The sequence below is a fragment of the Pempheris klunzingeri genome, chromosome 13, assembly GCF_042242105.1.
Source record: "Pempheris klunzingeri isolate RE-2024b chromosome 13, fPemKlu1.hap1, whole genome shotgun sequence".
In the NCBI taxonomy this organism is placed as follows: domain Eukaryota; kingdom Metazoa; phylum Chordata; class Actinopteri; order Acropomatiformes; family Pempheridae; genus Pempheris; species Pempheris klunzingeri.
In genome coordinates this window covers 8,187,843-8,210,000 of record NC_092024.1, presented here as the reverse complement: position 1 = coordinate 8,210,000, position 22,158 = coordinate 8,187,843, and the positions used below count along the sequence as shown (strand labels likewise).

General features: G+C 43.3%; 1 protein-coding gene across 1 annotated transcript in view; it reads right to left on the bottom strand.

Moving 5' to 3' along the window:
• sobpa (sine oculis binding protein homolog (Drosophila) a) overlaps positions 1 to 20,023 on the bottom strand; it is a 35,721-nt gene extending 15,698 nt beyond the window's left edge. Inside the window, exons 1-5 of the mRNA XM_070842760.1 lie at positions 19,928 to 20,023; positions 9,507 to 9,627; positions 8,382 to 8,591; positions 5,115 to 5,266; positions 3,611 to 3,634 (exon numbers count right to left, since the gene is read on the bottom strand). Of these exons, the coding sequence (XP_070698861.1) occupies positions 3,611 to 3,634; positions 5,115 to 5,266; positions 8,382 to 8,591; positions 9,507 to 9,627; positions 19,928 to 20,023 (603 nt within the window). The remainder of the gene's footprint in view (positions 1 to 3,610; positions 3,635 to 5,114; positions 5,267 to 8,381; positions 8,592 to 9,506; positions 9,628 to 19,927) is intronic.
• Between the last annotated feature and the right edge of the window lie 2,135 nt (positions 20,024 to 22,158).

Sequence of the window (22,158 nt, the reverse complement as noted above, 5' to 3'; positions counted from 1 at the left end):
GCTTGGCAGCCGATGGAGATGCAAAGTAAATTGTGGAGTGTTCAGGAGCAGGGAGGCAACCACGGGGCTGTGTGCGGAGGAGACATTCATGTGTCTGTGTCTGTGTGTGTGTGTGTGTGTGTGTGTGTGTGTGTGTGTGTGTGTTTGAGGTGATGTGACATTTCTGGGCTGACATGAAGCGGCACTCTGCCCCCTCGCGCCTGGAGGGAGCTCCTGGGGAAAGACACTGATGGAGGTCTGGGGTCTCCGGGGGGGAATTTCACGGTGTGAACAAAAAGCCCCGTGCTGCGGCAGAAACGACCTGTAAAACACGAGCTCAAGTCTCCTCGCTACCTGCTTTACGCTTTTTTTGAACGCTGTAGAAGATATGCTTTTTGCGTATTTGCATGATGTATAAAGATAATTACACTCTCTATATAAATAAGATGACATTGTGATCCTTTTGTATTTGTTTTTAATTCTTGTATGAAGAAATATATTAAATCGCTCCACAGATTGGCACTTGAGAAGCCACTATTCTTCTTTTTATCAAGATTTTGAGATAGCCCTCATTCTAGCTGCTTTTCAAACACAACATACAAGAATAATCATCCAATAAATAAGAACCTGCTGTCGTAGCAACCGACATTTAAAATCCAGCCCTGAACGATGCGGACGATAGGTGTCCCTGTGGAATGTAAAGCTGACAGTCTCAATGAGAAAGCAAAGCATCCTCTAACCTGCACCTCTCTGCCGCCATGCTTCAACCTCACAGAGGGTAATTCATCACAGCTAATTGCCTAACTTAATCTCGGCACTGTGTCCAATGAGCAAGCATGTTTATCGGTGTATGTGTGGGTGTAAGATAGAGGGAGAAACCATGCAGCTTGAGTGTAAAAGCGTGACAGTTGAGCAGCTTCTGCCCACAGCTGAAAGCAAAACTCCACCCTAACTTTAAATTTCATTCACTTTAATCCCCCAAACTGTCCGAGATCGTCGCCGTCGCTGCATGTAAATTCCCATCTTCCCACTGCGTTTGCAGCGCGCGTCATGCAAACCAGCAAAACACACACGCAGCGTGTTACAAAACAGGAAAAAGAGGCAGTTCTCTGAATCAACAGTGGACAGCGAATAAAGAGAAAGAAAGTGAGCAGGCAGAGTGAGGTGACAGAATAATTGTGTAGTGTGAGCGGCGAGGAAGCAGCACCTTCCCTACAAACTAATCCAGGAGCTTAAGGAATACAGTAAACAGGCACATAAGTTATTAGCCACAGTTAAACTATCAATCATCTTTCACCACACACAAACACACACAACATAATATAGGGTTATGCGGAGATGTGAGAAAGTGGCAGCCATAGTCACCCTAGGAGGGGATTGGGTTTCACGGATGAGGCAGCTGAAGATATTTCATGCAACATAATGCCAGAGCCGCTGCCCGCCCCCTACACCCTCACGTCTCCTCTCCTCTATCCAAAGCACACGCAGACATGAGATACTTTTTTTTCAGCCATGACAATATTTTTTTTTCGGGTGGAAAAAAGGAGAGGCTGCAGGCTGTGTTGTTGTGGCCAACCTTGTGGGTGCATGAGAAAAGAAACGCGGGTATCGCTTACACAAATGGCCTGCATGAATGTGGGAGAACCAGACAAAATATAGAATCTGAGCCGCTGTGGCAGAGCAGGCCTTTTCCTGTGTTTGTGATGTTCGAACATGTGCATGCTGCTGATGTGTGAAGGAAACATCCAACATGGCTGACTGGCTTCTAACAGGAATTTAACTTTGTGAATAACATTAATTCGATAAAGTGGGCATGATGTCCACTTCTGTTCTGCTGATCCAATAAAGGCGCCCTGCTGATGTTACTACACAGCAACATTTAACATATATCAATGAATTATGTCAACATCACATTAGAAATTAGACGCTTGTAATTATTATTGGAATAAACAAAACCAGATTGACAGTACCTACTGATTAACACTTCACAGAACTCAGTACCTAGTTTAGTTCTGTTGTTCTTCACAGAACAAATGAACACTGCAAATGAACTGAATAGTTGATATAATTGGGCATAAATAATGTTAGCTTCCTGGATGGCCTATCTGTGAGTATAGCAGGGCTAAAGATAACAGTTAACTGTGATCTAAATTTGGAATAATGCAATCCTATTGGGCCTTTAAATTTCCTGCCTTTCTGTCTCGTGAAAATTGTGTGTTGTGTGTTGTTATTAGTGGCGAAACAGGTAAAACTAATCTCCTCCACAAAAAAAGAATTGGAGAAAACAGAAAATAGTTCTGGCACTAAAATAACTCAGGGCGATAGCTGGACTAAACACTGTACGTATGTATATAATATGCGTACGTATTAGATAGTTTTGTATTTATGAGATAATATGTCATAAATGTGGCAGTGTAACTAAATGAAACGTGTTCCTTGCAGTGAAAGTTACAAGGCCATGTTCAACAGAGGGTTTATGTCTTTTCTTGAAATAGCACACTGATCTGATTACTAATTTTTACATGCATTGCATTATTTAGGTATTACGGAACTGTTGGCTCATAGGTTAGGGTTAGTGGCATGCTGTGTGCCAGAGCTCATAAGGTAAAAAAAAATTCAGATTGATATGATCTGGCCTGTCACTTTGAAATTCAGACTTTTCTACTGCTATAACTTCGCACGATGAGCTGTCACTGCAGTGAGAGGACATGCTTTGAAATTTCTGTCAAAAGTCTAAAGCTGATTAATGGGGAGCGCATACAGACTTGGAAAGAGTATTGCTGCATGCTTGTATTTCTGTCATACACTTTTCCCACCACACTACCTCACATGCCATCAAAATATATTCCAGCTCCACTATCCACAAAAATGTCCGTCTTAAGGCCGGAACACAATGCAGAGTTAATAAGGCTTAAAATATAAAACTTAAATCTTTTAAGTTACACTTTAAATATGAACTTTTGATGCACTTCTTTCTGTTTCATCGTAGGCGAGGCCCATCAAGATTCATAACAGGCAGCCTTCTTCACATTAACTTTACATTTGTCATGTTTACAGCCTCCCTGATTGATTTGGAGCTGCCTTGTCAACTTTGTCGTGTGTCAAACTGCGCAGACCTGCGTCTACTTTTTTTTTTTTTTTTTGTGACCTCCTCTGGAGCTCAGAGATCAAAATAAAACCAGTTCAAAAGCAGCGTTTTGATCTGATGTGAAGCGCTATGGCGCCCGCAACTGTCACACGCTGTCCCACGAGGCTTCAACGTGTCAGACTCTCCTCGTCATCGCCCAGGACAGGACAGATCATTTGTCATCATTTCAACGGAACGTACAAATGAAAACTACAAAACTTACTATAAAAGTAAATGAGCTAAAATGTTACAGTCGAAAATGAAAAAACACACAGTATGAGCAACAGTACAGTAGACGCAAGGCTCAGCTTGATTCTCATGCTTTGGGAAAAAGTGTCAGAAAACAAAACAAATTGGATATCACTAACTGAAATGAACAGACATACTCTAAGTGCACCCCTAACTTGTATCCTGCTTCAGTGCAGTGCTTGAAAAGTGATTATGTTTAGATGAATAACTGACTTCAGGACAGACAAGCAGGAGAGTAAAACACGTCATACTCACAGCGTAATTCCTTATATATCCCAGCTTTGGTACAAGAGAGAAAGGAGATTGTTTAACTACAGTCATCGAGGGGAAAATGAGAACACAATAACAACTCTGATATTTGCTGTCTTGCGTTTTGTGCACCACGGCAACCAAGTCACAGATTGCTTGAAGGTGTTTTTGTAGTAAAATCCATGATTTATTCTTAATGGTTTCTGGTTGACTGTATTATGCATTTTTGTATTCAAGCCAAACCTGTAAGAGTAATGAGAGGGTTTTTAGGTTGACATTTTAAACAAGATTTTAAGTCAAATGGCCTTTTGATTTTATGAGTCAGAATTAAGTGTAATAATTGCTGAACAGATAAAGCTCCTGCTCACAGTAGAAAGACTATCAAAATGTCATGAAAACTTCATTTCAGCCCAGCTCTTGTCAGAGGAGCTTACCAGATAATGTAACATTTTCTGGCAGCCACATTAGAGGCTCTTGGAACTAATACAGATTCAGTAATTGCAACAACAAAAAAATGACCAGTTTTGTGGGTAAATTTTTAGCATTTTAGCAAGCACACTATAGTATTAGCTGGCTGCCAAGTGGGCTTGTTCTCCGTTAACATTACAACTGATTGATTTGCTAAATCTGACACAAAAACAGCTTTTTTCCTCCCTGAAATGAACTGAGTTCAAGTTGGACATCATGTAACCTCACTGGGCCTTTGGTTTTTTAGCCTGGTGTCATGGACTTCTGTTAATATGTGGGTAAAGTCTAAAAGGGCAATCGTTTCCCCTCCAAACAAAGATAACAGTTAATGAAGAAGGTACGACTACAGATAGGAAATAGTTCTCACACTGAAATAGCAAAGTGAAAAGAAGTTGTCAGGATGGTGGAATGCAATTTAGGCGGTATCCTTTAAAGTCTTGTGTTGTGTTCAAGTATTTGTACTGTATTGACCGTGCGTATAGCTTATCCCAACTGTGCACCAGAGCTCTTTTAGCTACATAACTCTACGCTTGCTTTACCGAAATATTTGCTTGCCTAAACTGGAAGAAATAGTGCTGCATTTTGGGAAATCCGCTGATTCATCAAGAAATAGCAAAACCACAAATTGTCAGTATTGTTTGTGATCTGATGCATCGTGATAAGTCCATCATGTTGATCAACCTTTACAGGTATTCAGAGGCAGATTCTCTTTTCTTCTCATTCTCAAAAATAAAGCGTTTTTCCCAAACTGTTGAACTATTCCTTTAAATATTAGAACTGTATCACCTGATGAACACGATGACAATAGCATCACGTCCAATTCGTGCTATTCTCAGCGATCGTTCACCACATAGTGACAACACATGTCACACTGAGTAAATATCACATCATATGTAGATTCTTATTTTATTTTTGGACCCATAATTTTGTATTCTCCTCTGGGACTCACTGGTGATGAGGAGATTTGTGACATACTGTGTTTGTAAAGTGTCTAAAAGATGTCATATCAGATATCCAGCTGATGAGAAGGAAGGAACTTTACCTTGTTTCTCTTAAAATAGGCCCTGCGGCAGGCGGCGAAGCATTTCTCGCTGCAGAAGCTCTTCAGCTCGCTCCCCATGCTCAGAGAGTAGCGCTTGACGCCGATCTTCTGGCACCAGGCACACATGATCTGCACATTGGATGCATCCTCATCTAGAAAGAAACAACCAGTAGAGAGTTAGGATGGACCTCAGATTTTGTGCGAAATGTAATAAGCACAGACAAATATACTTTCCTTAATGATCTCTTTTTAAACTAAAGATCATTACATTGGACATTTAATTTAGTTTAGTTTTAAGTTATTTTATTTGCTTTGCTAGAGTGAAGCTGTAAATGACTAGAGCTGGTATTTAACACTCATAATTGCTTACGTTATAAACAATATTGACCTTGTGAAACACGTCTTAAACTTTGTGATCAACGTGAGTCTGAGTCTTCTTAAGCAAGGGTGACATTTATTATACCGAAGTGTAATTCCATTGCAAGCATGCAACAACTAGACGTATTAAACACAAGGACCAAAAGGCATTAACTCCACTGATTCAGCCCAGTTGCTGGGCTGCTTAAATCCGCTCAAGACTCAAGCCACAAAACCACTGTGGGATTTATAATGAAGCCCTGCCACGGGTAAATGCAGCAGAACCGGATGAGCCAGGGACATGGGAGGGTGCCTATTTGTGGCTGTGCTCTGTGGGTATTAGAAAATATGAAGTGGACACAAGGATGTACTCTGATGATGCGGGTGTTAACGCAGGAGGCTCTGACAGAAGGTGTGGTCTCCCTACTGATGTGCATCCTGTAGGCATTTGTAAGACAATTTAATCTACTTTTCCCTGACTGACAAGTTGCACAACTCTGACATCCGCACTAACACTAACACCACCGTTCAGTTTTGTTTTTAGTTCGTCGGTTTTTTTTTTATTCCCACATTAGTCATCATGAGGGCACTTTTAAAGCAGAGAGAGGGGGACAAAAAGCAAAACATTAAGACGCATGACGGAAGAAAGACATAAATAATTAAATACAACTTTCCCCAGTGAGCCACGAGGACAGACAAACAAATATTTACATCATCAGACAAGACTGTGCATAAAATAGAGGACATATAAAATAGACTTAGGGCTACAGGATGTTAAAGACACAAAGAGTTGCACAGTGAATGTAGAGTTAAGCCTAGAAAATAACTAAATTATATATGTGCAAAGTTTGAAAACAGAAACAAATTAGACAGTAGAAGTTTTCTTTAAGAAATTCCAATATAAGGGCACTAGGTTTAAAAGTATACATGTAAGAAATGGTATAAAATAAAAATATAAAAGAAAGTAGTTTTTGGCATTTATGTTTGTGGGTGTATATTTATATGCCTGTGGGCGTTTTTGCAGCAGTGCTGTGGCAGTAAAAGTGGATTGCAGTCAGTTATCAATAGATGGAGTCGGTGTATGAGTATTCTACTATTTCTCTCAGCTGATATATGTAAGTGTGTAGGTTTATTTCTCAGTTTATGCTGCTTAGTCCACGATCCCTGGCCTGTGTGGGAGTGTGGCCTTAAGTTCTCCTTGCAAAGACAAAGAGAAGGCATTCTAAAAAAATATGTACGGATTTACAGGTCAAAATGAGTATACCCAGATCTCCTCTGTCGCTTAAGATTCACGGTTAGCCCTAACAAATGTCTGAGTAAATCTACAGTTGACTTCAGCACATCCCTCCTGGTCAGTGTGGGCAACAAATTATTTTAACAGACCCTCTGTGACAGTGAAATGCCTCCTCTGTGGTAAACTGTGACTGCTGGTGATGAGCTGCCAGCTTTTAGTGCCGTTGCTGTTGCAATGAGAGCGATCCTCTGAGATTCCCTTCAGTATCTCCCAATTATCACATTATGACTATGCGGGTGTGAGGGTGAAAAAACGCAGGCCCATTAGTCTTTCACCCCCGCTCACCTCCTTATCGCACACTGGCCAGGCTTTTCACCTCTTGTTGAGCTTAATGGATCTACAGGGCCATCACGATTTAAGTAAAGACTAACTCACAATTAAGGGAATAACTCCCTGGGGCCCAAAAAGATAGCACTGTGGACCCAACATGCATATTTTATGTCTTTCTCATTCCTATAGTCTCTCTGCCTTTCTGTGTCTATCTGGATTGCTGCCCACTGCAGCGATAACAGAAAAACAAGACATAGTTGCATTCTAAGCTGCCTGGAGGGTGGGTGGATCAGGGTTTGCACATTGCTTGGAATAATGTATGTACCACAGCGTAATGAACAGGATCGAAGGCCAACATGAAATCACAACATCTTTCACAATTTCTTAACATTTTCATACAAAGACACATCTTGAGGTGCAGTTGTTTTTCGCCTTCCCACATCCTGGCACCTCGTAACAAGCCCATCTCAAAACACTCACATCTGCATGTGGGGGGAAAAACCCAACAGTAATTATGCAGCCTCCATACTAAATGCCACCATCATCCGCTGTACCTGCACCTCAAAAGGTCCTTTGTCGGATTTTGCGGGGCACATGAATAATTCAGAATATGTGTGAGGGTGGGGGTGGCGAGTTGAAGGGGGTGTCGGCCGTGTGGCGGGTTGGTGTTGGGCTTTAAGTGGGACCACACCATCTGTTTCCCCGCCTAGGCAGGGCCAGCGGGGACTCCTCTTGGGTGATGCCAAGGCGGCTCACTCCCTCCGCCGGGGCGTACCAACCTCCTGTGCCACAGCAGACGTAGGGGATAATGAAGCCCTCTGTCTGGCCAAGGAACACGGACATTTCCTCAGAGAATTGATGGGGTTATATTGACACTTGGGCAGGTGGAGGAAAACAAGGTGTACAGCAGGTAGCTTGCTCATTAGTCGCCTGTCTCTGCCTGGTTTGGAGGCTTTCAGGCCATTGCAAAGACAGAAAGTTTTCACGTTGCATAAACATTGATTTTCCTGCTAAGTGCAGGAGAATCAGCAAGTAGGTTTAAACTTTCAGTACAACGTAATCTGTGTGGAGAACAGCTGTGGATGAACTCTATGCTAGATCTCCTCGTCGGGTGTTTTGACTAAAATGACTGAGTGTGTGCGTTGGTGGTTGGGCATTTGGGTGAACACACCAGCAGTGTGCGATAGGTTGAAAATGACCTTGACCGTTTTGGAAATTTAAAATGTTGCCTTGTTCAAAAAAACCCAAACGGGTAAGAGAGTTGAAACTTCTGGAAGTCCTTGAGAAACAAGGACTTATATAAACTACTTTTCGATTCATCTACTTTTCCCGAAAAGGTGTCCTACCTGCGGGGGGCTTGATCAGTGGCGGGGGGATCATGGGGACTATGATGGGCAGATTGCCATGCTCCTTGGTGCTGGACGTGGAGGTGGACGGTGTGGTGGAGGGCTCTGTGACTCCATTCCTGGAGGCTGGCAAAGACTGGGAGCTGTTGGCTCGATCCGGAGAGCCTTCACTGCTCTCTGTTGAAGCTGGGATTTTTGGCAACAAGTTTTCTAGACAGGGGAAATTGAGCAAAGTAAAGCATCACTGAACAATTGATGGGATGCTGTGGCGCTTTCTGCATGATGTAAGAGTGTAGCATGCTTAAAGCCAGAACGTTAAAGCTACTATCAATATTCAATATAATGATAGCGAATCAACGACCAAACGTAATGTGAAAGGGGTCTCTCACAGTGGCAAACCTACAGAGAATTATTATCCAACGCTGCAGTTCTTCTCATCCCTACGGGCCATATCGCGTCTTTAAGCCCATTAATTTGGTTTCTAGCCCACAACTTTACTATTTAGGAAACTTTTGTTTAACAAGCTTACCACTTTATAAGTTGACAGTCTGTCAATGTTGTGTTTGCACCTTAGTGCACTGCTCGCTAGAAGCAAATAAATTAATTCAACGCAGATTTAAATCATTCTTCGCTTTCGTTTAACACTGAAAAAAATGAGCAAATCTGCTTCATTAGAACTGTGTTGGTGTGGATGTGGCTTCATGTAGAACGGCCAGCTCTGGTAACGTAGGTAAACCGCTGATCTATCATTGTATTTTGATCCAAATGTAAATTTATGTGACATCATAGTTATCCTACCCACTTTAAATCAGCGAGAAAAGCAAGAACGCAAGCAAACATACAGAAATCTCTCAAGTGTAAACCAAAATATTTAAACTGTGGCTAACAAAATTGTGCATTGATGTAGGACGCCACTTCTCATAGTAAGAAGCTGTTTCAGAAATTAAGTATTTAGGGCCTTTAACACACTTACAAAGGTTTTATAGTCACGTTCGACACTGTACGTACAACATACATTATGTCACATTCCCCTCATGAGTATTTAATATTTTCACTACTTTCATTAAATTCTTATGCAGCACGTGATCCCATGGTGAAGCAGCTGAAATGTCCATAGGTCCATACCTTTGAGCACAGAGATGTGCTGTGGCGTCTCCCCCATGTCCAGGTTGTCGGAGTCTCTCAGCTCCACCTTGTCATAGCCGTACCAGCCAAGCAGCTCGTTCATGGTGTTCTCGGCAAAACTCTGCAACACAAACGATTAGCCGGTGAGACCTCAAGACGGAGATCTTCATACAGGAATCACTAAAAGTGGATCAGTTTTGATGTAGACAAAATCCCACTTGAGCCGTAACTCTTGCACTACAAAATGCTGCAATACTGATGAGCAGTAATGTGGTGAAAAAATAATAGCAAATTAAAAGTGAGTAACCCCTGACATTTTTATACTATCGTATGAAATATAAATGTTAGCCAAGCAAACATCTTAACATTTGGAAATCAGGATGAAGATAAATGAAATCCGAGGTCACTTGTTACAAAAGCAGATGCAACAATCTCTCACTTTGTTGCATTTGCCGTGCCTCTCCTGAGGCCTTGACTTTACAACTGGCTCCTTAGATTTGTCCACAACACCGCATCTCCTCAACTAATTAGGCAGACATATTGTAACCCCACTCGAAATTTAAAGCTGTGCCCTGAGAAAACCACACTGTAGGTTTTTCCTCCAGGTCTTCTCTAAAAGAACAGGTCATCCTAATTGGGGTGAACCCTGTCCAAACGCTGCATGGTGAGCATCCAGCCAAACTAATGGTCCCAATCACAGCACAATAAAAAAGGAGGTTGTTATCAGGGTGTAATAAAAACTCTGATAAGGACGCTATCACGGCACACTAACCAGCATGGAGAACAAATCACAATACAGTAAAGTAGAAACCACAGCACAGTAAAGACACAGTGACAGCGGAGATAAGGGCTTGATTGATCAGTTTTAGGTGGTTTTACAGATATTTCAAAGCTCCTTCTTCTTTCCTACAGTTTATCTGATTAGTTTAAAATGTTGTCTCTGCATCCAAAAATGTCACAGGGGGATAAATGATCCATGGAGCCCAAAGCTGAGGAATCAAACTACGTGCCAAATATTTTTTTTGTGTCAGGGCTGTAGTTGAGCTATTGCTTAGTAGGAAGAGAAATTTTATTTTTGTTTAGAATAATTGATTTGAGTTATGGTATTAGTTATCTTAATCCCCAACAGAAGCCAACTTAAAGAACAATATGTTAAAACCCCTTAACATACAGTGCAGTTTTTCCAATTTTTGTGTTTGTAGATTTATGGTTGTGCGGCATGAGTTTGCAATGACAGACCCACCGTTGGGCAGCGTTTTTTTTGAGTTGGGTGTCCCGAGTCCCGACAAATGTCTGTAAAAATGTCCCAGTTTTCACCACAGTTAGAATAATTAGAATATTCTTGTTTTCAGCACTTTTATAGATGTTTATGAGTTCAACACTGGTCTGTATGTGTGTCCGTCCATCACTGTGTCATTGTCAAGGCCGCTGGGCCGCTTGCAGTTCTTTAAGAAGGAACTTGTTAGTATGTTAACGCATGGCTGTCATTATACTAATGGTTAGTTGTCACTCCAAATAGAAAGCTGGTCCCTTCTTCAGGAGGCTAATTTCCTCCCTTTGTAAAGTACCCGGCAACTAAATGCTTTCATGGCATCCACGGTGTTAAAACGGGTGCTCGGCTGGCGTGATAAGTGCTACACCAATTGTCTCCCATCCTGATGAAAACGCCACGGATTAGCACATCCATGTGCATGAATGAGCGTACATGCACACACATGCGGAACTAAGTTAATTAGCAGTGCCTCTAAAGCTCATTAATTAATATGTTACATCTTGTTTGTTGATATAGTATAAGAACGACAAGCGTTTTATCAGGGTCACTTACATTTTGGCATGTTTCCACTCTTTATGCTAAGCTAAGCTAATGGCCTGCTGGCTTTAGTTTCGTATTTGGCGTACAAACACGAGAGCGGCATCCATCTTCTCATCTGACTCTCGGCAAGAGATTAAATAAACGAGCTATTCCTTAGTTCTCACGATTAAACTGGTTCAATATTATAGTAGATGAGTAGATGCACTACAAGACTAATAACACAAGTGTATTTCAGCACCCGACAGCCACAACACCGTGCAAACAGAGTCAGACAGTATTACAGCTGTCACTGAGCAGTCAATAACACTTAAGAAAATATCATAGTCCAATAAATAATACTGAAGCCAAGTAGCTCTGAGTAATGCAGTAAAGTCCCAGCATTCCCCAGCAGCACAGAAATGCAGAGTGCCACGCTGATACTTGGTGCAGGTATGTAAAAAATAAATAAAACTCTGCGCAGGTGATACATAAATGTATTTCCTCCATAACAGCTTCTCACAACACAGTCAATAAGCACTGTGCTCAAAACAAAACCATAACCCTGCTAATGCACATGGCCCATTATCACCATACACCTCTCAGCTGGAATGTTCCCAGAAGCGTTGATTTACTGAACCCTAAACTACGGTAAATGGTTCACCGTTTGACTCGAAAAGCATGGATGGAAATGTTCTTTCTCGAAACAAACCACCGCGGCAACTGCGGATGAATCAGCTGTAATTATTTAGTCTGTGTGATGAAATATTAGTCACAGGTCACTAGCAGCTTAGAGGGAACACTGCTCCTCGGTGCTGTAGGTAACGTTTTCATCATATTGCTGCTGAATCCATTTTTCTTACTGATGAATGCATAAAGCTAAAATCTCTACTAATTTAGCCTTCAGTATGGGACGAGCCTGTTAATTAGCACACAACGACAGCTTGCAGAAGACAGCCGTGCATGGACAAACACACTCACCATGCGGCAATGTACTGTTCAGTACGTTGCCACGGAGATGACCCGCCTTGTCTTGCCATTGGGGGGCTTGGTCCAGATCAAACTGAGATGAGTCAGTTCATTATTCTATAGCCAGTCCCATGTTACTCTGTACGTTATCTCATCATGGCAGCAGCCGTTCCTCACAAGTCACTACATCAAGAAGTTAAATGTCAATTACAAACAGATCCTGCCGATATGTCAGAGCCGGAGTGATCCTGTTGGAGTGCTTCAGTGCCACCCAGCACATCTGACTCTTGACTCTGAGCGGATCTAAATTTAACAGCAAAATACAGCCGCACACATCCGTAAGAGGGTATGTGCATCTGTTGTTTGAAGTTGTCTTCAAGCCATCGCTATGTTCTGAGGGGAAAAAGTGCAAAAAGCAAACTCGGATTGTGGCCTAACCTGAACTATGTCCTCTCACATATTTTCTTCCTGCCTCCACTGCAGATTTCTCGGTAAAGCGAAAATGTTAGCGCATCAGCTTGATCTGCTGCCTGTGCATCTATAATAAAACAGAAATGCCCTAAATAAACGTAAAAGATAATTGCTCTCTCAGAGGGATCAGATAAGAGAAGGACTAACGCAGACGTAGCATCCATATTAACTTTGACACTGGTGGCTTCTCTGCTGCTGGCGGTCCAAGTTTGAAAAAACGTCTCATTCCGTCTATCAAACAGGTCGGTCTGTGATGTTTTATACCAAGCGAATGAGAGAGGAAATAAAGTTCTAACTTGGGCGAGTCCAGATTTCTCTGCAGAGTGTTCACTCACTGCAGGAGGCAGGTCCTAAGTATTGATTCATGATCTCTTGTGGGTGGAGAAGTGACCGTATCTGAAACAAGAATTTGATTTGGGCAAATAAAGTAAAACTACAAGGTCTCAGTCAGATGGTGTATTCTGGAGTATTTCCACATTAAAATACCTTATGCAGCTCTAAAACAAAAAAAATTTAAAAAAAAGGAAGACAGAGTGGCTCATTATGCAGGCTGACACGGCATGCTCTGGTGGACACCCAGCATGGAGCATGTCTGAGTCCGCAGCCTGCAGACAACAGGTTGGTCCACTGACTCAATTACTTGATACAAATTCAGTTACAAAGAAAAAGTGCGGCGGATATTGCTTACAGTGGTGTTATAGTAAGGGAGATACAAGTGGGAATGGGCCCCCACACACACACACACCTGTTAGGACTGAAGCAGAAGTATCTCTTTGCATATTTGAGACACTGTGGCACAGCATAGGAGTGACAGAGGCAGATTTTCATGCTGCTTCATCAGCACATTCGCTCTGTTTCTAAGCATTTTAGAGAGAAATTCATGATGTGTTGTATTTGTATCTCGGAGTTGTAGCTCCGCTCGAGGATCAGTTTTGCCTCTGTTTTGCTTTGTTCATGCAGAGCATATAGTTTCTGCTATTCTGTGCAGAAGTGAATTGCCACACTTGGTGGAAGAACTTGGTCTAAATGCTGGGAAGGCATTATTAATGAAGACTGACAGGAGTTATTGATCTGCCTGTTATGAAATACCACTGTGGTGCCGTGGTCAATGGTTAGACGTGGCACAAAGGTGCAGGGCACGGTTTGAGTCAAAGCACCGTGTTCCTGTGACGAGTAAAACACCCTGCATGCCGGAACTACGTCTGCAGGAATGTTTCGGTTCATGTGAACATCTGGAACCCTCTGGACTTCGAGGTTAGACACTGTCAGCATCCAACAATGAAAGGATTTGCAGCGATTATTTACAGTAATTAAAGTCTAATCCTAACGCTTACGATCTCAGCTTTTTTTTGTCACCGGGGTTTTTAGGAATGGCGGTGAAAGCCGTGAAGACTGTTAATGAGGACAGCTCATGTTTGCAGATGTAACAACACTTCTGCTTGAACAGTGATGAGTGACAGCAGTACTCGCTCTGCCTAAAGGTTCCTGGAAGTCAGATTTAGTGCCACTTCCTGAGCAGAGCTAAAGTTAGGTCCTGACAGCCCAATCACAGAGACACCCAGTTAACATGTTCTCATGGCATTTTGCACCAACATCAGTTTAAACTGAAATGGCCAATACACATCTTTATTTAAACTGTGGGGGCACTTTTGTACCTGTCTTTACTTTGTGGTATTTGCATATTTTCTCTGTCTTTACCATGGTTTCCTTCCTAAATTTCCCATGCATGCAGGTCAGATGATCTAGATACAGTAAATAGTCCACATGTATGAGTGTTAGTGGCCCAATAGGATGTTTCCAATTATTAGGTAAAGAACATGTACGATATCTAAACTGAGAGGCAGAATATTCTCCAGGCGTTTTCTCATATGGTCACTGTATGTCGCGTTCATGGGCAACAGCGCCAGCTCTCAATAATTAACCAAAAAGTGACCGTGCTGTGACAGACTCACAGCGCAAACATTGGCAAACACAACTGCAGCAATTAGTCCGACTTCAAGGATGAAGCCTTGAGAAGAAAAAAAACCTTCAAGGAGCAAATCCTCCTTTTGACCAAATGAGTTGGAGCATAACCCAAGCTGAATGTACTCCAGAGTAAAACGGATGTAGCTGTAAAATAACCACAGCACGCGGACAAAAACACAGCGTCTCTCTGTGTCTCCTTTTCCTTCCTACCATCCTGTCCTCTGTGTCACCCTACTACTTTGAGAAAGTGGGAGTAATATTAAGAGTGGAATCTAATCCTGGTTGGCGGCTCATCAAAGCGGCGGCACCAGCCGTGGCTCTGGGTGAGCCGGGGAGGAAGAGGCACAGAGGCAGCTACAGATGTCTATATGTTACACTGGATGTATAGCCTTTTCATCTGTTTAAACTCAGACAAAACCGTTTTTTCTATCAGCTTCTACGCATCCCACAGTCTCATGAGAGCCTCTGAGAGAACAGAGGTGAACTGGAAGTGCAATTTATTTTTGAAGCTGCCAAAAGATTTGATTTTTATGTATCAAGTCAGCAAAGTTCAAAAAAGGCAATACTTGGTAACATGCACACCCCTGGGACGGTGACTTCAGTTGATGCGTCCATCTGTCTGTGCAAGACTTGGCCCACAGAACAGTATCTGAACAACTACAGGACAGATTTCCATGAAATTTGGAATGAAAATTCACGTTCCCCTTAGGATGATTCCTACTTGTGTTGTTGACCCCCTGACCACCATCTTTCCTGCCATCAAGTCAAAATCTTGGTCCAAGCCAGATAACGAAAGGCACAAAGGACATACACTGCTTGTTTCTACAGAGCCATCATCAGATCAGTATGTCCACCTGTACACAATATTACACAACTCTAACACACAGATTGCCATGAAGTTTACTTTGCTCATCCGTGCTGCCAGGAGGATAAACCCTTACACCATCAGACTAAGATATCAATCTATGAAAAGGGTGTATCCCCAGGGGACAGTGCCCTTTCCTCACGTATTAACCTTGTAATAACCCCTAGAGTCTCTAACCACACTGACGATGAGGCTCCATGAATACCAACATCATCGCTGTATTGTTATAGTACACTTAGGCCGATGTGGAAGTCGATGGATCAGTCACTGCAAAAAGTCAAGAAATGGCCTAAGATGTAGTGAAATGCTGGATTTATAGACAATGCAACTGATAGAAGCTTACGTGTCATCTCCGAATACATCAGGATTGTAATAAATGCCACATTTATGGAGCTCGTATTTATTTATATTTTAGTAAACTTTACGGTCACTTTGAACGCTGGTGCTGTCGCTGTCTGTGTAGATAATAAACTGGCATCACAATGAACTGGCAGTTTGTGATCTCTTTAGGTTATTGTGCACAATTAAGGTCATTTGTGCCAACAGCTTTTAAATCTCCCCGGCTCTACTGATGCCCTCGTTGAGCTCTATGGGTTAGACCTCTGAAATGATGATGATGATGATGATATTTTGGTGTGCTTGTCTTCACTGTCATGAAGAAGAAATCATCAGCAGGGAAATACCCACTTTGTCCTCCTTAGAAACACCGTTAAAGACAAGATGGTGGTTTCACAGAGCCTTTCCAGGACGATTAGCGATGTACTCCTGATACTTTAGATTCGATTTAAACGGTGGCACTTCCCTGCCGTACATTCAGCAGTGGATAACCATAAAAATACATGTAAAATCCTGCCTCTCCACCGTCTTCCCCCTTGTTTCCCCTCAGCAGGACCCAGTCATGGCCAGCAGGGCTTGTGGTAATGATGGTGGTGGGAATTGGATACGTTGCGGGTAGAAACCAGATCAGGTCACTGTACACCGTGATAACATTCCCGAATCCACACGCCAAGTTTCCCTTTGCCTCCTCCTTCTCCTCCTTCTCCACTTTTCCACTCCCCTGCTCCCTCTCTCTCTCTCTCTCTGCCTCTCCCTGTGCTCTGCTTTCATTTCCCTCTACTTTCCTTGATATCCGATCCAGCAGAGACACTCAGGTTACAGTTTTTACAGCTTAGCCAGCCCAGCGCTGTATACATTCCTTTCTCCACTGTTTCTTACCCCACTCTCCAGCCTCTCATATCCCCTCCATGCCCACTCCTCCTTCTCCTTGATTACTCACCGGAGCTTATTTTACCGTGGCACACATTAAGCAGCCAGATGAAGGAAACACTGTCAGACTGTTTGGTTTTTCGGAGGAGTATGATCCCTCACAAGGGCACATTGTGTTTCAATGTGTGTCTGTGTGTGTTTTTTCCTCCGGCTTTGCTCTGAAAAATTGAAGATGAGAGAAGGGAACAAACTGGGTCTATTTGTTCTAGGCACTTGGGGTAGAAGAATCTGAGAGTTTTCTACCGAAAACCAAACCATTAAACTTCTCTTACTGGATTTACTGTCCTGAGAGAGGCTATTATCGCGCAACCATGGCATAGTGTTAATTAACTAATTAACTCTGCATGTCGTAATGCTCCGTTCAGGTTTACAGTTTGATTTGCACCTAGGTGAGATACTCTGCACTAACCTCATGTTATATCATATCAAATACACTCATATCTTCTCAACATGGTTCCACTTTAGCTCCAATAATGTCACTAATATCAATGAAAGTACTGATAGAGAAGCTGCAGCTTTTTCTAGTTTCCTACTTTCTATCTATGGATCAGTGTTTTCCTAAATTAAATTTGTAGATAGCCGCATATGTTTGGTTTGTTAATGTGTGTGTGTGTGTGTGTGTGTATATGTGTGTGTGTGAGGGGGGGGGAGGGCGTGCATGCGTGCGTGAGTGAGTGTGCGTGCATGCAATAGGAGATGAAATTCAAGGTTGCGTAATGAGCTACAATCGAACTTGTTTAGCCTTTGAAAGTGTTTTGACACCTTAACCACATCTGCTGCTCCATTCATTCAGCTTCCCCTGGTATTGATGGAGAGACTGGAGTTGTCATGGGAGAGTGTTGTTTTTCCCCACGCACCAAAAATACAACACTATAGCTGCTGTGCTTCCTACTGACAGATCTAAAAATTCACAAGCTACTGACAGCTTTATTTGGTCGGGCACATCTTCAAGTTCAAACCTGGGATTCCCCATTTGACTGATTGGAGCGACTGCACTGTGCTTACACATATAAAGATGACAAATCAAGCCGCTTTCACCAAGTGAGATGTTTAACTGACACGTCTGCTCTATTAAACATATCGGAAGAAATGTCAATTCACTGAACCCTGAACGATGACCCGAGTCACTGCATCTATCATCTGACAGCAAAACTTACAGACATGCAAAATAAAACGTCATTTCTGACTGACAAGTGACAATAAAATTCACTGGTCAATCTGATGAATTATAAAAACGAGACATTTGATTTTTTTCTCCAGTGATAAATAGGCTCATGATAATTAATGGTTTATGCTATTTGCCCTCTGTTGTAATGACAAAAATGAGCAAATAAAATATGGACAGTGGCACTTCATTGTGCCTAAATGGTGCTCATAAATATTTCTTCCATTCTAAATGCTCCACTGAGACCACCTCAAGTGCTCCCCTGATAAAAAACAAGGAAACGACCCCCCCACACACACACACACACAACCACCACCACCCTGCATCCCTCCCTTCTGTCATCAGGACCAGACAGCAGGAGCATGGTTTAACTGTATTTCTTTTTCTGCAAAGTGAAAACCATGTGAAATATTTTTAATTTCATAGAGGAAAATCCCAAGTTGAGCAAACAGTTAACATCCTGTCACTGAAAGAAAAATAAATCCCATTTCTCTCTAGATCTGCGGTGCATTTTTTAAGGTAACAAATGAGGACAACTCTGTAAAGCTTTGCATCAGTTCAAGCTGCAACTTAGTGCAACACCTAAAATACAGCTCTACACTGCTGATTTTAATAGGCTGCATTATCATGCAATGTTATTGTAGTTTACTGCCTCGTCCTGGTTTCTCCATTATAATAATAAATGCATCTTTGCAGCTGAGCTCAGCAACAAAGCGTCTAGGTTGTCATCAATAAAGGGAATCTTTTCTTTTAAAAAAAAAAAAAAGCAGTGACAGAGGAGAAGCAGTGGCACAGGAGCGTGCCTGGTATTTTGGATAGGTCTAAGCACAAAAAGCCTTTATTCCAGGGTTGTTTCAGGACTCGCTCAAAGCCATCACCCTCGCTGTTCCTCTGACAGCCTTTAAAAAATAATAATAATAATCACAATTTCCACTATTCTCCTCGATGTGTCCACCTGCATGTCCTCCCATGACAGCAAAGCACTGAGTGCATGTGTGTCTCCGGCCAAATGTGTACAAACAATGAGGAGATGAAGACAAAGCGGACACACAGCCTGCCTCACACGCACACAAATACCAGGGACACTTTCTTTCTGCACAATGAACCGCACGGAGCTCAGGGCTCAAATATCACAATGTGCACCGAGCAAAGCAAAAAAAAAAAAAAAAAAAATAGGTGACACGAATAGAAACAACGTGCGGGTGAATGCTGAGATAGAACCGTGCAGGCCGAACACGGGAGACAATGTGCTCTTGTCGAGTGCGTAAAGCTCACAGACGCACATCTGGATCACACGCCTCTGGGCAGCTGGGCAACACACACACACACACACACACATGGACACACACTTCGACTCAGAGGCAAACCCACGCAGTCGACATGGACCCGCAAAAGCATCGCTGATAGGAGAGTGTTCCCCCATTGATTTAGACTAATTATGCACATTGCCCGCTCTCCTTTGCGCCGCGGCGTAAGAGTATTAATAGTAATAGTAGAGGCACTGTTGACGCCTTCACTGACGCACTGGATTTTCCATTAACTCTGGACGAGCCATGAAAGGCAGGGCACACAAACGGCTAAATCATGACATGCAGCGTCAGGAACGTACACAGTGTTCATCACTGATTCAAAACTTACTAGGAGAATAGTAGCGGTGAATGGGTGCCGCATCCATTGTGCGCGGCGGCATTTAGGCATTGGCAGGGTGCGCTGCTGAGACTGGCATTCAGCGTGGCCATATGATAATAGAACTTAAAAAAAAAAAAAAAGAAAAGCATAAATCAAAGTTTTCACTATCATGCAGCCAATTGCACTTGAGTGTATCGTATATTTTCTCTGAGCACGCCTGGTTAGTGCTTCAGCAGACATGCACGCTCCTCACAAACCACTCTGTTTCCACACATGCAACTGGGCACAGACCCCTTCTTTACCTTCATCTCTTCATTTATTTCCCTTTTCACCGGGTGAGCTGGCTTTCGGCTTCTTTTATTTTCCGGAGGTCTGCCCTCTTTTTCCATCTCTGCCATGTTTTCTCTGTGATACTTCTGTCAATATTTGCGGTGAGGAGGGGAGAGAGGAGGGAGTGAGAGAGGCAGCGGCAGCTGTTTACAGTCGCCAGACGGCGGATGTCTTGCAGCTTTTCAGCGGCCCGTGTGACGCTGGTGATGCCGCCGAGGGCTTGCGGTGCCCGGCTAAGTCAGCCATCTTCTGCCCGTATCCTCCACGGTCCGTGTACCAGTGGTGAGCCGCCTCTGTGAGTCAAAGGAGAGGTTGAGTGAGGGGAAAAAACGAGACAGGGGGAGGGGCGTCCGCTGAAACATTATATGACGCGTTGGTGATCAGAGGTAGGCTATTTCTTCTCGCTTTCCCGTGGAGTGCAATCAGAGCAGTCACATCCACTTAGCGCTGCTCCCTCACGGTGACAGTCTGCAAGCGGCAAACAGGTGCCCACACACAGTCATTCAGTCCCACACACAGTCACCCAGTCCCACACACAGTCATTCAGTCCCACACACAGTCACCCAGTCACCCAGTCCCACACACAGTCATCCAGTCCCACACACAGTCACCCAGTCACCCAGTCCCACACACAGTCATTCAGTCCCACACACAGTCACCCAGTCCCACACACAGTCATTCAGTCCCACACACAGTCACCCAGTCACCCAGTCCCACACACAGTCATCCAGTCCCACACACAGTCACCCAGTCCCACACACAGTCACCCAGTCCCACACACAGTCATCCGGTCCCACACACAGTCACCCAATCCCACATCCAGTTCCGCACACAGTCACCCAGTCCCACATCCAGTCCCACACCATCATCCAGTCTCACACAGTCATCCAGTCCCACACACAGTCACCCAGCCCCCACACAGTCACCCAGTCCCGCACACAGTCATCCAGTCCCACACACACTCACCCAGCCCCGCACACAGTCACCCAGTCCCGCACACAGTCACCCAGTCCCACACACACTCATCCAGTCCTGCACACAGTCACCCAGTCCCACACACACTCATCCAGTCCTGCACACAGTCATCCAGTCCCACACACACTCATCCAGTCCTGCACACAGTCATCCAGTCCCACACACACTCATCCAGTCCTGCACACAGTCATCCAGTCCCACACACACTCATCCAGTCCTGCACACAGTCATCCAGTCCCACACACACTCATCCAGTCCCGCACACAGGCATCCAGTCTTGCACACAGTCACCCAGTCCCACACGCAGGCATCCAGTTCCGCAGTGAGGGAGCTACAGTGTGTTTTGGTTGCATGTGCAGACAGCTGTCAGCTGTGCAGGGGTAATGCCTTGCTCAAAAGTCATGTCAGTAGGTCAGCGCATGTTTCTCTTCAACTGGGAAAAAGACAATATTAGTGTGTGTGATCAGAATAGAGGTGCAGCCCGTCACTACAGTGAGGGAAAAGGTTCAACACTCCCTCCAGGCCAAAGGAAACTTTTTAGGTGTGTTGATTTGACTTAAAATAAAGTTTCCGTTTGGCCTTCAGATCGTCGCTTCTTCTCCCTCAGGTTGTTCCCTCAGGTAACAACATGCATGGCACAAATGAGCCGACAAGTGTTCATGCTGGTACCATACTTTCATAGGATTTTTGTAACGTGTGCTAATTTAACATGTGTTGCAGGCATCCCTCAATTCAGCTTTGCCATTATCAGACTTGACATGACACTTGAAGCATAGAAGTCAGTTTGACTTTCCCAAATAACTGGGAGCTCCAGTCCAACTCTAAAAGTGATTTATAATGGTTTTGTTCACTGGTGAGTTACAACTTTGAACATGAACATCTCCTTTCCCCAAGAAGTGTACTTACATCAACAGCCAGCCACCCATTCCTTTTTAAATAATTATTCCAATAAGGCAATTAGGAAATATACAGTAATCTTCAGTAGGGGGGATTTTCTTCTCATCGCCTGCACATGTGAAAAAAGTCTATACACATGGTCACATTTGCACATAGACATTCACATACATATATCTCCACATGTACTTTCATACACAGGCATTTAATATGCTGTTGCTCCTGCAGAGCTCATTAAAATGTTGGAATGACATGCTTTGACAATGTTGAGACAATGTCACAGCGTGATGTTTTACAGTGGATTTCTTCAGGTAAGGGCCACCCAGTTAATGCG